At 42.0% G+C, this 16,691-nt stretch overlaps 1 protein-coding gene across 1 annotated transcript in view; it reads left to right on the top strand.

The window, feature by feature from the left end:
• The window catches only part of LOC124291274 (vacuolar protein sorting-associated protein 45-like), a 37,423-nt gene that overhangs the window by 17,607 nt on the left and 3,125 nt on the right, over nucleotides 1-16,691 (top strand). The window contains 9 exon segments of the mRNA XM_046728248.1: nucleotides 961-1,071; nucleotides 1,699-1,833; nucleotides 1,921-2,031; nucleotides 8,566-8,733; nucleotides 11,798-11,956; nucleotides 12,583-12,690; nucleotides 13,168-13,289; nucleotides 15,153-15,192; nucleotides 15,194-15,285. Coding sequence (XP_046584204.1) covers nucleotides 961-1,071; nucleotides 1,699-1,833; nucleotides 1,921-2,031; nucleotides 8,566-8,733; nucleotides 11,798-11,956; nucleotides 12,583-12,690; nucleotides 13,168-13,289; nucleotides 15,153-15,192; nucleotides 15,194-15,285 — 1,046 coding nt within the window.

The raw sequence follows: 16,691 nt of genomic DNA, 5'->3' as shown, positions 1-16,691 counted from the left end.
ATGAAGCAAGGCTGGAACTTTGTATGACCAACAATCCCGACATTCGAGTGATTACATCCATGATGATCCACAGTGACTGAACTGTGTCGTCCATAATGCAGAGATGCCTCTGGAGGTGGGACACAGTCTTCAAGGCATTACCTGTGCAACATGGTGTTAATGGACATCAACAATGACCAAAGCCTCAGCCCATTAGAGGTTGTCCAACAACTCACCAATCTCCAGAAGTATGTGACCTCCAGTTTTTTCTCCCCAGGAAGGGGGATAGTGTTGTTCTGAGGGCATGTCAGTTAAGAAGTAGCACTTGGAATAACTCAAATCCATGCTTTTTACTGCATTCCCAACAGCTAATAATGCCTTTGTAAGTGTGTAGTTTCTGGCGATGCATGCAGAGACACAGATTGGGATTTTACCAGTTAATCTGTTCATTTTGACATTGTCTGGCAGCCATGTTCTGAGTTATAAGCAATAAGTGCAGGAAGTAAGCAATGCAGGATAAGTTTTTTAATTCTTTTATTCAGTATTTGCGGCCTTAGGCCCTCGGTACAAACAGTATACAATATTCTTGGTGGAAAGCTTTACAGAATAAGTAATTCATATTACACAAGATTTCAAAAATAGATTGCATGATGCAATACATAACATTTCACATAGAAAGGGACAGATCATCAAACAATGAACAGTGATGAACAATGTGGAATGAGATTGGATAAGTATACAATATAGAAAATATTTAGATTTAGTAAATTTCAGACATAGTGGATGACCTTTTCCCTGAAGTGTCCACTACCTCATTCCTTTTACAAAGCAGAGAAAATGAGGATTGGATGATTACACTATGCATTGATGAAGATGCCAACCATTGGTTTACCTGTATAGCGTGATAGAGCAAAAATGTGCACTCACTTCCTCTATCTAAATGGTGTGAATTGTTTTAAGTGTTTGGACCTTGACTTTCAGCAAGTGATCAACAAAGAAGCTGCCCTGTTCGAGTTCCGTAAGACTGATGTGGCTCCAGTTCTTCTGATCCTAGACCGCAGAGATGATGCTGTCACACCACTTCTGAATCAGGTGACTGTACCAATGATAAACATTCAGTGCATCTGCACACGTTTTGGATCAGACTTTAACTGCTACCAGAGACCAGTTGTCACAATTATCTCCGCATATCTATGATAAGGTTAGGAAACATGTCACATAGTTACTTCTACAGCAGTATATTTGGGTGGGCTAGTCACCCAATCCTTCAGTTAGTTTGAGTAGCTCTACATCTCAGGGTTTACAATTGAACCGAAACTGCAAGGTATATCATCTGCCTCTGGTTTTTTCACATTTAGCTTTGTCAAAAAGTTATAGACCATGGAGAGATTCTAGGTTACAAAGACATGAAGCTTACTTCATTTCTTATCATTGTTTTGATTTCTGCTCATGAACTCAAACATAATTTCACCTCTATGCTACAAATAGTAGAAATCATTGCAGACTGAAGCAAAGTCAGTGATTTGTTGCTGCCCTGCAAGGTGAATTGGAAGTGCTACTTTCATGGACTACTCTAATGTGACGGATGTCAATTGTGAGCTTTTGTTAACTTAATTGATTTACTTTTACTTTTCATGAATAAGCCTTGTAAGGGAAGGGAAGTAATAAGTGAACAGAGGTTTCCTTTAATAATTTATGTTTTGTAACTTATGTTTATAGTGGACCTACCAGGCAATGGTACATGAGCTGTTGGCTATCAACAACAATCGCATAAATCTAGCCAGTGTCCCAGGCATTACCAAGGACTTGCAGGAAGTGGTGTTGTCTGCTGAACATGATGAGTTTTATGCCAATGTAAGTAAGCATATTTCTTGACCATAACATGCGTTCATGATCGGCTTCATATGACATGCTCTAAATGCTCTTTGTGTTTTTCTGCAGAATATGTACGTGAATTTTGGAGAGATTGGTTCAAATATCAAAGAGTTGATGGAAGAATTTCAGAAGAAATCCAAAAGTCAAGCAAAAGTGGAATCTATTGCTGACATGAAGGTACAGTAAAATTATCTGTTTGATTTTCCATCAGGGGGACTGGTCAGTGACCATAAACGATATAACCGATATGCTACTGCCATGTTTACAATTCAAATATTCTGAATTATTGTGAACAAAAACTGTTAATGCTTTACAGATACATATCTTGGTGAGAGACTAATCACAGTTTAACACAAGTCATCTGTATTGGTCTGTTATTGAAGTGTTACATGATGATTTTTAAACTGGCCTGAAATTTTGACAGTCCCTCATAATATTAACTGATTAACATGATCAAGGATTACATGTCAGGGCTTACCTCTTCACTTTTATCACAGTGACATATAATGCTGTGAAATACAGTTGTCTCTGTCAGTAAGCTCACAATCATTCTGTTTCTGGAGCACAATTCAAAAACTGGTCATTGATTTTCATCAAAAATTGGCTGGTACATCATACAGATCCTGAAGTGGCGCCTTTAAATATTTGTGGAATTTTTGCATTTTGATACTTCCTGTTTCCATAGGTAGGTCTTGTTTCCGGAGCAGATCTTAAAACAACTAGTCAACATTTTATGCCCAATCTTGAGACATGTTTAACGTAGAGTCTGAAGGGTGCCTGTTAAAGGGCAAGTTGACATAACAATTTATATAACCTTTTTGTGTTGCACTTTAGTAAGTAACTAATTTTTTTTTTTTTTTGCGTTATATTGATTCATATTTCCCACATTACCCGAGAGTTCTATGGCCATAATAAACACACTATTGTTTATGTCCCTTGGAAATGACGTCATTGGTGCCCGACTGATAAACGAATGACGTTGTTAGAACTTATTAGACCCACTTCACGTGGTGCAGGTATAAGTGTGTTTCTTGTGTCTCGGTGCGCAGGCAGGAGGTGGGGTAGCCTTGTGGTTAAAGCGTTCACTTGTCACGCCGATGACACGGGTTTGATTCCCCACATGGGAACAATGTGTGTAGCCCATTCTGGTGTCCCAAGTCATAATTTTGCTGGAATTTTGCAATTTTGCAAGACGAATTATTCGTCCCTCGACCCTCACTTGTCTTGCAGTGACTGTATTGGACAATGTAACTGGAACAAACGATGTGGCAAGTGTAATTCACTAAAAGATGAGAATTTTAAGGCCTACCTTCATGTTTGCTCCTGGAGAATCGCCGATAGGGACAGGAAATCAACAGAATCTGATCCCACTCCCGCCAAGCGTATCAAGTTACAGCGACAGAAAATCGTACCTTCACGCAAGGAGAGCGACGTCTGTGGTTCAAGAGGATTTTATGGACGCTTCATCAGATTCTTGCTTTTCTGAGGACATTCGGCACCTATTACGTACGCATCAATCACCTGCTTCTATAGCGTCAGATCACTCGCGGGTGGTTGTGATCGATAATTCTTCATTGCCTGTCCCATCTACACTACCAGGGGACCTTAGATCGACATTATCATCATCCAGATCATCGGTACATATCCCCCTCGACTGTCTCAGTTTGTTTGGAGCCTGGCCAACCGCGTTCAACCAGCCAACTGTCTCCCCACAGTTCACTGAACCGGACGGAGCTGGCTACAACGGCATCGCCAGGGGACATTCATCATGAATCAACACTTCAGGTTTCGTCACCTAATCGCGGATCCAGATTGCCACAACGATCTAGATCACCTTCACTATCCAGACTGCCATCACAAGCCCAATCTAGATCACCGTGCCGATCAAGATCACCGGATTGATCCAGATCACAGCCACGATCCAGAGCACAACTACGATCCACATCACCTGATCAATCCAGATCACCTAACCGATCCAGATCACCAAACGGGTCCAGATAACAACTTCGAATCAGATCACCGGACCGATTCAGATCACCGAATGGATCCAGATCACAACCTCGAATCAGATCACCGGACCAATCTAGGTCACCTAACCGATCCAGATCACAACATTGAAGTAGATCGCCAGACCGCTCCAGATCACCAAACAGATCCAGATCACCAAATCAAGCCAGATCGCAACTGCAAACCAGATCACCTGTTCGATCCAGATCACCTTATAGATCCAGATCACGATCACAGTTTCCAGTTAGTGCATCGAATCGATCCAGATCACTTAACAAATCCAGATCATCTTACCAACCCAGGTCACCTATACGATCTAGATCACCTTACATTGACCAATCGGGATCACAGTACAGATCCACATCTCATGGCAGATCCTATTCAGATGGTCGAACCAGAGCTCTAATCAGAACCAGATCACCAACTAGAACTACAGCGACCCGGACTAGTTCTTCATATCATACCGGATCACCTAGCCATACTAAGGAATCCAGATCACTGGCTTACCAACCTACTTCGGTACTTACCATGTCGAGATCTCGATACAGTTCCTCTGACCGATGTTCGGGTGATCATTGCTCTGATACCACTAATAGGCCTACAGTCTCTTATGATGTTCCGTCTACACGCTCTGAGAATCCTTTGACTCACTCTAGGATCATTGCTGAGTCATGGGAACCTGATAACAATCCCACTCCTACAGCGACTCCAGATCTAAATATGATGATCAGGCCATAACCTCAGCCTGGAACCAAATACAGCCTTCTACTCCAGCCCATACGGCTTCGGTAGCTCCTGGCTCTTCATCTGGTCCACCTCCTGAGATTGATCCAGTCCAAATAGCCATGCCTGCATCTCCCGCTCACTCTGAGTTATCTACCCCTGGGGGTAGCTTTGCAGCAGTTGAGACGCCTGGATCACTCTTATACTCTTAGGAACCGGGATTGGTCTACCATCGCCCTACCACCTCGGCCTTGTATTCTGAAATTATCCAGTACACTAAATGATGGTTTCAAGAGCCTGAAATGAATTAAGGACGGATTCTCTGCTCCCAGATAAAATCCTTCTACCTTTCATGTCCACGGCCTAACAAAAATCTCTACGGCTCCAACAGTTGATGAGTCGCCGTTTGCTCCAGTACATCACCTGTACGTAGACGCCTCTCTACACGGGTGGGGAGCTCACCTTCTCGATCAGCAGGTGGAAAGACAGTGGTCTTCCACAGACCACACGTACCACATCAACGTTCTGGAGTTCAGGGCAGTGATTCAAGCGATCACTCACTGGCAACACCTTTTACAATCAACCAAGCTTTTGATTTGATCGGACAATGCTGCAGTCGTGTGGCACATCATTCGAATGGGATCCACGGGGGTCTCCTCAGCTTCTTCAGTGAACACAACAGTTTTTCAACTTAGTGGACTCAACATCACGCTCCAGGCCAATCACACCCCAGGGGTGAAGAACGTCATTGCAGATTCTCTGTCCTGTCCGGTTCAACCATCCCCTATGGAGTGGAAACTGCATCCGCAGGTGTTCAAGACTTTGTGCCTTCCGATTTCGAACCCGAGAGTGGATCTGTTTGCTACCCGCTTCAATCACCAGCTTTAAATGTTCGTTTCTCAGATCCTTTGGCATGGGAACACGACGCTCTGGCCATCCCCTGGGATGACTTGAACGCGTATGCGTTTCCACCAGTGGCACTACTTCCACTCATACTGCTCAAGTTACGCATGACGCAGCGGATGACACTGATTTCCGGCCAGGAGCTGGTTCATAGACCTGCAAGACTTGGCCGATCCACATCCAGTACCACTTCCCGATCGCGCCGATCTTCTGGTTCATCCTGACTCCGATCAGCTGCATTGGTCTCCACTCATGCTCCATCTTCATGCCTGGCACATTTACATTAATCGCTAACTGCTAAAGGGATATTCCAAGCGAGTCGCTACGGCGATTCCCACTGTGCACCAAACTTCAAACAGGTCACTCTATGATGACAAATGGAAGAATTTTAAAGCATACCGCAAGGCGAAGGGTATTGTATCTCCCACTACAGCATCGCCACAGATGGTTACTGAGTACCTCCAGCATCCTAGAACTTCCAAGGATTTAAAGGGTTCTACCTTGTCTACGTACCTGGCCGCGCATAACACAGTTATTGCGAGGGCTACGGGTCAACTGAAGGTGTCAACTGTCCCTGAGCTCAAGTCTTTCCTCAGATCTTACAAAGTTGCTGATCAATCCTGGAAGTTCCACCTGCCTGGGACCTTTCCGTGGTTCTTAACCATCTCCGTCAGAGGAATGCGAACCTCTGGCGGAGAAGGATTTTGAGCATGTCACTCTTAAGACGTTCTTCCTCTTGGCTCTTGCGACTGCTGCCCACATCTCCTAGCTTCACGCACTGGATGTCACCCGGTTGTGCTTAGAGAGTACCAGACATGCCAAAGTCTTCCCTGGTTTGAGATAGGATTTCGTCCCTGAAACCCAGTTGCCTGGACAGCGGGACAGACTATTCGCCTTTCCGCCGCTGTCTACTATTCTGGGCCCTGACGACACCGAGGATCTCTCCCTATTTCCTGTCCGGACTTTACAGGTCTGTTAAGCTGCCTCCAAGAACCGTCATAGGTTATGCAAGAGACTGTTTATTCCTCTGTCAACTGCCTCATGTACAGAGGTTTCTCGTACCACACTGGCATTCTGGATGCGATCCACCATCCTTCGTGCCTATGGTGACCTTCCTCCTCCTACTACGACCAACTATCATGAGACGAGAGCCTTGGCCTCTACGATTGCGCTACACAGAAACTGTTCCCTTCATGCCATCATGGAGGGTTGTTTTTGGAGATTGGACACGGTCTTTGCCTCACACTGCCTCCGGGATCTGTCTGTCACTGACGTGGAAGGTCTTCACCTACTGGGTCCATTGGTTCTGGCGCAGCAGTTGTCATCGGCTCGCTAACGCAGATAAGATGCAGTTCCTACCTTGTGTCGGTCTTGCATTCTCTATATCAATGAAAGATATCGATCCAATCTTTCTTCTTGGTATGGATTATATTTGGGCATAGATCACCTCACCTAGCTGGAACTAGGGCGTGTTAGTACTGTCATACCCATGACTCGATAGACTGTGAGGCCAGTCTTGTACTTCATGCAGAGGTGGTCGACACTCCACTTGTTGACTTCTACTCTCTGAGCAATCACGTCAGCGAAGTGTTGATTTCCGATTACCTACATGGTTTTCAAAGCGTTCCGTTCCTAAGTCCTTTTTCACCTTTGGTAAGTTAGGGGGATTGGTACTAAACGTTTAACGAGTTGAGCAACCGGGCTGTTCTCCCATTCACCGCCTTCCAGCGTGTGTCTGTGGAGGATAGTTTCGAAGCAGGGGCTGTCCAGATTAAGGTCTTCGACTTTAGTTCACTGGGGTCACCTGATAAATCGCGGGATCTACCTGCCAAAGTGCGTCGTTTTGCTTGTCAAAAGTTACGGCTGAAAAGCACATTAATTTTCGGACCGCCCACTCCCTAGAGTTTTTGTGCTGTGTAAGCCAAAGGGTTATCACTTAGATTCAACCCATCACAAGTTCGGAGTTATATTGGGAGTTGGTGCTTTTTCCTGGCCTCCTTGTGTTATCGACCTCACGGTTGTAGAGTTGACACCAGGTAATCTGCGGCCTGCCTTCCAACTATGGGATAATGCATACCATGAGATAGGATAAGTTTAAAATTTTAAAATTTTAAAAATAAATTGTATATTTATAACTTATCCTATCTCATGCATGGATTCCCACCCAACCTGCCACACATCACAGATTACTGGAAGCTCAGGTGTCTTTTATTTCTTTCAACTTTAATTGCAGATATATGAATATTATATGCAGATATATGAATATTATATGCAGATATATGAATATTATATGCAGATATATCAATATTATTATGGTAAATTAATTGTCATGTTTTAGACTGTTACAGCAAACACAGTGCTTAAGCCAGAACAAAAGTTGATAATTTCAGATTGCAGGCATTTGCCTGTTATGTTTGTTCTAGTGACGAATCAGGGGATGTTGTGGTGCTCAATGTGCTTGATTGAATGCTTCCTGAAGGAGTCTGGAGTATTTGTTTGTAATCATCTGCATATATGTGACATGTGACAACTTCACAGACTGGATGTTATTTGCAAAAGTGGATTCTGTTGCACCAATTTCAAATTTGTTTACAATGGTAACTTTAAATGTTTAATCAGTAATGTTTATTGAAATCTTGTCTTCATAGTTCAGGTGAGCTGCTGTGCCTTGTTTAGGGACCTAATTCTATATTCACACTATTCTAGTTTCTGAAAGTTTTTGACCAAATTCAGCTGATAAAAATATTCTGATTACTGTATATGTGTTTTGACACCATTGTTGTGTTTTGTTATGTCATCAAAATCAAAATTAGACACCATTACAATTTGAATTTCTGATGGATGGATAATGTCCCAATACTTACAATACATCAGTATATTTATGCTGACAACATGTTTAATGGTGTATATTGACATTGTATATTGTACAGGTATATATAACCATGTAAGCTATTGTTGAACACTTGTTGATATATCTGTAAAGAGAGAGACAGCAATAAGTACGGTAGTTATCAAACCAGGAAGACAATGTCCTGGCTACCCTACACACATGGTGTTTATGGTTCTCATTATCTGCAGGCATTTGTTGAGAACTATCCCCAGTTCAAAAAGATGTCTGGCACCGTCTCCAAGCATGTAACAGTTGTTGGGGAGTTGTCCCGATTGGTGGGCAGCCACTGTCTACTGGAGGTGTCGGAGACAGAGCAAGAAATAGCCTGCCAGAGTGACCACTCAGGAATACTTCAGGTAACTTTCTTCATTACTCATAGCATCTCAATGTGCACACTGTCACAAAGTCCCAGTGTCCTTTGTACACCTAGGGATCCACAATGTCACACTGTCCTGTATGCATCTTGGGATACACAATGTCACACTGTCCTGTGTACACCTAGGGATCCACAATGTCACACTGTCCTGTATACATCTTGGGATACACAATGTCACACTGTCCTGTGTACATCTAGGGATACACACTGTCCCAGTGTCCTGTGTAAACCTAGGGATACACAATGTCCCAGTGTCCTGTGTACACCTAGGGATCCACAATGTCACACTGTCCTGTATACATCTAGGGATACACAATGTCACACTGTCCTGTATACATCTAGGGATACACACTGTCCCAGTGTCCTGTGTAAACCTAGGGATACACAATGTCATTCTGTCCTGTGTACACCTAGGGATACACAATGTCCCAGTGTCCTGTGTACACCTAGGGATCCACAATGTCACACTATCCTGTGTACATCTTGGGATACACAATGTCACACTGTCCTGTGTACACCTAGGGATACACACTGTCCCAGTGTCCTGTATACACCTAGGGATCCACAATGTCACACTGTCCTGTGTACATCTTTGGATACACAATGTCACACTGTCCTGTGTACACCTAGGGATACACAATGTCACACTGTCCTGTGTACACCTAGGGATACACAATGTCACTCTGTCCCAGTGTCCTGTGTAAACCTAGGGATACACACTGTCCCAGTGTCATGTGTACACCTATGGATACACAATGTCACACTGTCCTGTGTACATCTTGGGATACACAATGTCACACTGTCCCAGTGTCCTGTGTAAACCTAGGGATACACAATGTCATTCTGTCCTGTGTACACCTAGGGATACACAATGTCACACTGTCCCAGTGTCCTGTGTAAACCTAGGGATACACAAGTCACACTGTCCTGTGTACATCTAGGGATACACAATGTCACACTGTCCTGTGTACACCTAGGGATACACAATGTCACACTGTCCTGTGTACACCTAGGGATACACAATGTCACACTGTCCCAGTGTCCTGTGTACACCTAGGGATCCACAATGTCACACTGTCCTGTGTACACCTAGGGATACACACTGTCCCAGTGTCCTGTGTACACCTAGGGATCCACAATGTCACACTATCCTGTATACATCTTGGGATCCACAATGTCACACTGTCCCAGTGTCCTGTGTAAACCTAGGGATACACACTGTCCCAGTGTCATGTGTACACCTAGGGATACACAATGTCACACTGTCCTGTGTACATCTTGGGATACACAATGTCACACTGCCCCAGTGTCCTGTGTAAACCTAGGGATACACAATGTCACACTGTCCTGTGTACATCTAGGGATACACAATGTCACACTGTCCCAGTGTCCTGTGTACACCTAGGGATACACAATGTCACACTGTCCTGTGTACATCTTGGGATACACAATGTCACACTGTCCCAGTGTCCTGTGTAAACCTAGGGATACACAATGTCACACTGTCCTGTGTACATCTAGGGATACACAATGTCTCAGTGTCCTGTGTACACCTAGGGATACACAATGTCACACTGTCCTGTGTACACCTAGGGATACACAATGTCACACTGTCCTGTGTACACCTAGGGATCCACAATGTCACACTGTCCCAGTGTCCTGTGTACACCTAGGGATCCACAATGTCACACTGTCCTGTGTACATCTTGGGATACACAATGTCACACTGTCCCAGTGTCCTGTGTACACCTAGGGATCCACAATGTCACACTGTCCTGTGTACACCTAGGGATCCACAATGTCACACTATCCTGTGTACATCTAGGGATACACAATGTCACACTGCCCTGTGTACACCTAGGGATCCACAGTGTCACACTGTCCTGTATACATCTTGGGATACACAATGTCACACTGTCCCAGTGTCCTGTGTAAACCTAGGGATACACAATGTCACACTGTCCTGTGTACATCTAGGGATACACACTGTCCCAGTGTCCTGTGTAAACCTAGGGATACACAATGTCACACTGTCCTGTGTACACCTTGGGATACACAATGTCACACTGTCCTGTGTACATCTTGGGATACACAATGTCACACTGTCCTGTGTACATCTAGGGATACACACTGTCCCAGTGTCCTGTGTACACCTAGGGATACACAATGTCACACTGTCCCAGTGTGCTGTGTACATCTAGGGTTTAGTCTATATCACTATAAAGGTGGGCAGCAGAGTTGCCCTAATCCTTAAAAGGCCTCTGACATCAGCATCTCCAAACATTATCATTTTAGTTCTGTATGCATGTAACATAGAAACTTTGGCAGTCCAAACAACAATCATAATAGCAGAATTACATAAAATGTTTTTGTGCCTTCTCTGGACAAGCTGGACACAACTTCTGCATAAAGATATGTTTGGTTGAAGTGCTCATGGCCTTGTTATTGAGGTTCTCATCAGCACAGGGCAAGCAGCTTTCACAGAAATTAATCAATTTACACAAATGTTAAGGTTGGCATATTAATCTGAAGATAGTTGTTGAAATTGATTTAAACAATATTGGTGCAGTGTTTAAATTTGTTACATAGCACTTGATTCATGATATTTTGCATACACAGTGTCTTCATTTGGTACAAGTTTTCTTAGGAACTGAGACAGTAACCTGAACAAATTTCTGCAAGCTTGTCTAAGACTGACTTAGGAAGACTAAATTTAAAAATTGCCATAAGATTTCCTTAGAAAACATATTATGTGATGTACTTGTTTTGGTATCCTTGTATCACCATCTTGAACAATTATTAAGTCTGTCGCTAACTTTTAAAAGATAACTTTATTCTAAACACAAGCCATCATTCAAAAATTTGTTATGTCCCTGTAACGCAACATCCCTCATGATAGTCAGAGTAAACACTGCCATCACAAACGTATCATGACCAAAAACCTATGATCTGACGATAATATTCCCTACCAACAATTCCTGCTGCGCCCCATGACACATTGACAGTGGATAGTGACAGTACTGTTTTCTTGTTTCAACTTACAGAAGATCAAGGGCCTCATGTCGAATGACAGTGTGCGTCCTCTGGATATGCTACGTATGGTGATGCTGTATGCTTTACGGTACGAGAATCACACCAACAACGATTTGTCAGGATTGGTGGACACACTTCGCAAAAAAGGCCTAAGCGAGGACTACAGATCTGTGAGTGTTGACACCTTCAGTCAACAACACTCATTTAGATGATTCAGGATTTTATACATAAACAATTTCCAAGATTGACAGACAACTTGTCTTGTAACTCCAAGGCAGTGAAAGCAGATCAATAAAAATTTCATCCTTGAGATGCAGATTTGAACTTTGACAACTCTTCACAACAAATTATGCATTTTTCTTTCAGTACATTTGGTAATTAAGCTTTCCACAAAATATAAACTTTCAATATATAATTCTTTTCACAAGATCTGATGACAATGAAACTTTGGCTAGGTATCCTTTTTTTGATTTTCTCACACAAGTAATATGAGGCTCTACGTTGAAAGCATATGATAGAAACCTAGCTTAGGAGTACTGCCATTGTTATAATGTACAGCATGCTACGTTCATTGCGGCAGGTTGTGAAGCAGTCATAACATTTAGACACTGGTTTCAAGTGTTTTTAAATATATCATTAATATTTGAATTTCAATGCTGCAACAAACACTAATTTTAATATGACTGTTGAGAGAATATTATCCTGTCATAATCAGATTTTCATTCGATTATTGATATTTTAAACAATAGACTACTTTTGTAACAGTGCTTTGGCACTAATTTCTATACATTTCCAGATGGTTCAAGCCATGCTTGAATATGGAGGGAAAAAGGCCCGTGGAAGTGACCTGTTTGGAGTGCATGATCCTGGTGCAATCACAAAAAGATTCCTTAAAGGACTGAAGGTAACAAACTAGTTGGTGAAAGTAGGTACTTGACCATCAGATCTGCACATTCATCGGGCCAACAGTATGTGTTATGTACACATTCAAATGTCTCCTGGGAAACTGCATTACACAGCCCAGTTGGTAAGCAACTGCACTGAATATTTTACAGATAGGGCTGTGCCAGAACCAGGTCAAAGGTGAAGCAGGGCATTTAGTACATGTGATTGACAGTAAATTTGGAAATGGATATTTTAGACTAAAATCACAATTTGCTTTAATGTCTATAGCATTGCTATTTTCAGTATGAATGTGAAGGCTAACCATTGGAGAGCTACTGCAACAAATCCATTCCATCCACCATCCATGAGTCAACAACAAAATCTGAATTGGGTCCAGTTTTATTTGATGTGGTTTTGGGTCCTGTTGTGTCAAACAGTGTTGGACATATTGGTCATATTGTCTGTTGTATGCATGGAGATTTTCTTGTCTTTCCAGGGAGTTGAGAATGTGTACACTCAGCACAAACCTCTTGTGTACTCAATCATAGATCAGCTGATTAAGGGCAAGCTGAAGGAGTCCAGCTATCCCTACCTCGGTCCCAGCCAGCTCAAGGACAGGTAGTAACAGTGAATAGTAAAACACCATCATCATGTTCATGTAACATATGACAGGCATCATTCTCAACAACGAAGCAAAGGCCTTGTTTATATCTCATTAATTATATGCTTTTGTAAACTTCTGTAGACAAAATATTTCATAGACAGTGGGGATAGAGGCCTTGTTTTGATTTACCTGATAATTGTGCCTGCAAATATTGAAAATATGAAGCTCACAAAGACTGAAGGTCCAGATAACATTGTGTCTGTCTCTCGGTTGTCCCTCTTTTATCCATTTGCCATGCTTCTGTTGTACTTTCTAACGAACAAATCTTCTCCAAACCAACTGAAGGGATGAGCCTTTAACTACAGAAGGATGTCCGACAGTATATGATCAATGAATCTGAAACACAGATGTAATTTGATGTGACCTTGAATGATATTTGTTAATGCCATTAAAATGAAAAAAAAGTCAGAATTTATGCTTTAAACATTGAAAATCTTTCAGAGGCTACTTTTCAGACACCACAAGGCTCAGAGAGCTAAAAGTTATCTAACACTATAATATGACCTTGGTCCGATTCCACAGAAGGATCTAGATCACTATGATTATCATATACTTTTAACCTCACGACTGTCATCATGCTTTGATCCCTTTGTCAACGGGAACCAGGTTCTTCTCAAGAAATGGAAAACATGTTTTTCACTTTATTTAGTTAATATGTTATTGTTCAATATAAGATATGTATCTAGCACAACCAGGGTGTGCAGAGTTATCACTGTTGCACAAATAGAGTGTTTAATATCTCAGACGTCACCAAATGTTAGGATACTAACATTAATGTCTATTATTGTAATTAGAACTGTGTATCGTGGCCTAAGTGGCGAGACGATGTATCCCGATATCAGTTTAAGACGATGTATCCCGATATCAGTTTAATGAGGCTAGACGATATATCATGAAAGTATTAGCAAGGAACCTGCAAGACGATTATCATCACGATACAATAGTGGTGATACTATACGTATCCCGATACTTTACAATTTGTTATACAGCAGAACTTATGTTCCATTCACACACACTTAAAAAGCTGTTCATCTAATAAAGTTTCAGCATTTAATGCTTAAGAAAGTCAAACATATTCAGTATACCTTGATCTAATATATATAAATCTGAAAGTGAAGTTTTCCTTGGAAAGTTGTGTTTCTACACCAATGCTTTCACAAACAACTCAATGTAATTTATATCAGCATTCAGAATCACTTAAATCTGCTTTCAAAATACTATCTTCTCTTTTTCTCTTTCTTAACAACGCTAAGACATCGTTCATAGTTGTAAATCAATAGTATTATTTGTCAAACAACTAAAACATATCTGCATATTTCAATATTTCATATCTGCATGTATCATGGTCCCTCGCGATATAAATATCCTGATATTTTGCCTAAATGTGTTTTGTATTGATGCACTCGTATCGCGTAGTTGATGATGTAAACATCGATACTATCGATGAATCGTTACACCACTAATTGTAATGATGTTCTTTATGGTGAGGTGAACATTACATTTGGGTCCTACTGTCGTCTCTCTTCAGACAGATTAGATTACATGTCCCAGTAAGGGCCACACTTTTCTTACTTGCTTGCCTAATCTACTCCACATTTGCCAAGGACCACACCTTGGACGGAAAATGGCTATGAAACACTAGTCTTCTCATGAATAACAAAGATAATAATATCTATCATTTAACATGAAACTTTCTGTTACTTTCTGTATTTGAATGCAATAATGATAGGACTGCCTCTGTTTTCCAAGATTCACCAAACCATGTTAACATTAAAACTGATGTTATCACAGTAATATGTTGTTTTGCCTTTGCACAGGCCACAAGACATTGTTGTATTTGTGATTGGTGGCTGTACAGTATGAAGAAGCCTTGGCAATCCACAGCATCAACAGATCTACACCAGGAGTTCGAGTAGTTCTTGGTGGCACTACAATACACAATTTTAAGAGGTAGGTGATCAACTCTATCTAAAGTAACACACACTACCTGATGTACCATGGTAGATGGTAAACTCTCTCTTAGAAGTAGCAACACCCTACCTGATGTACCATGGTAGATGGTAAACTCTCTCTATGAAGTAACACACACACTACCTGATGTACCATGGTAGATGGTCAGCTCTCTCTATGAAGTAACACACACACTACCTGATGTACCATGGTAGATGGTCAGCTCTCTCTATGAAGTAACACACACACTACTTGATGTACCATGGTAGATGGCCAGCTCTCTCTATAAAGTAGCAACACACCCTACCTGATGAACCATGGTAGATGGTCAGCTCTCTCTATGAAGTAACACACACACTACCTGATGTACCATGGTAGATGGTCAGCTCTCTCTATGAAGTAACACACACACTACTTGATGTACCATGGTAGATGGCCAGCTCTCTCTATGAAGTAGCAACACACCCTACCTGATGTACCATGGTAGATGGTAAACTCTCTCTATGAAGTAACACACACACTACCTGATGTACCATGGTAGATGGTAAACTCTCTCTATGAAGTAACAACACACCCTACCTGATGTAACATGGTAGATGGTCAGCTCTCTCTATGAAGTAACACACACACTACTTGATGTACCATGGTAGATGGTCAGCTCTCTCTATGAAGTAACACACACACTACCTGATGTACCATGGTAGATGGTCAGCTCTCTCTATGAAGTAACACACACTACCTGATGTACCATGGTAGATGGTCAGCTCTCTCTATGACGTAACACACACACTACCTGATGTACCATGGTAGATGGTCAACTCTCTCTATGAAGTAACACACACACTACCTGATGTACCATGGTAGATGGTAAACTCTCTCTATGAAGTAACAACACACACTACCTGACGTACCATGGTAGATGGTCAACTCTCTATATGAAGTAGCAACCCACCCTACCTAGTGTACCATGGTAGATGGCCAGCTCTCTCTATGAAGTAACACACACTACCTGATGTACCATGGTAGATGGTAAACTCTCTCTATGAAGTAACACACACACTACCTGATGTACCATGGTATATGGTCAGCTCTCTCTATGAAGTAACAACACACACTACTTGATGAACCATGGTAGATGGTAAACTCTCTCTATGAAGTAACACACACTACCTGATGTACCATGGTAGATGGTAAACTCTCTCTATGAAGTAACACACACACTACCTGATGTACCATGGTAGATGGTCAGCTCTCTCTATGAAGTAACACACACACTACCTGATGTACCATGGTAGATGGTCAGCTCTCTCTATGAAGTAACACACACACTACCTGATGTACCATGGTAGATGGTAAACTCTCTCTATGAAGTAACAACACACCCTACCTGATGTACCATGGTAGAT

This window comes from Haliotis rubra, unplaced genomic scaffold (genome assembly GCF_003918875.1).
Source record: "Haliotis rubra isolate DU_JTF1 unplaced genomic scaffold, ASM391887v1 Scf489, whole genome shotgun sequence".
Taxonomy (NCBI): domain Eukaryota; kingdom Metazoa; phylum Mollusca; class Gastropoda; order Lepetellida; family Haliotidae; genus Haliotis; species Haliotis rubra.
Note: the sequence above shows the minus strand (reverse complement) of the source record. Positions and strands in the feature narration are given on the sequence as shown.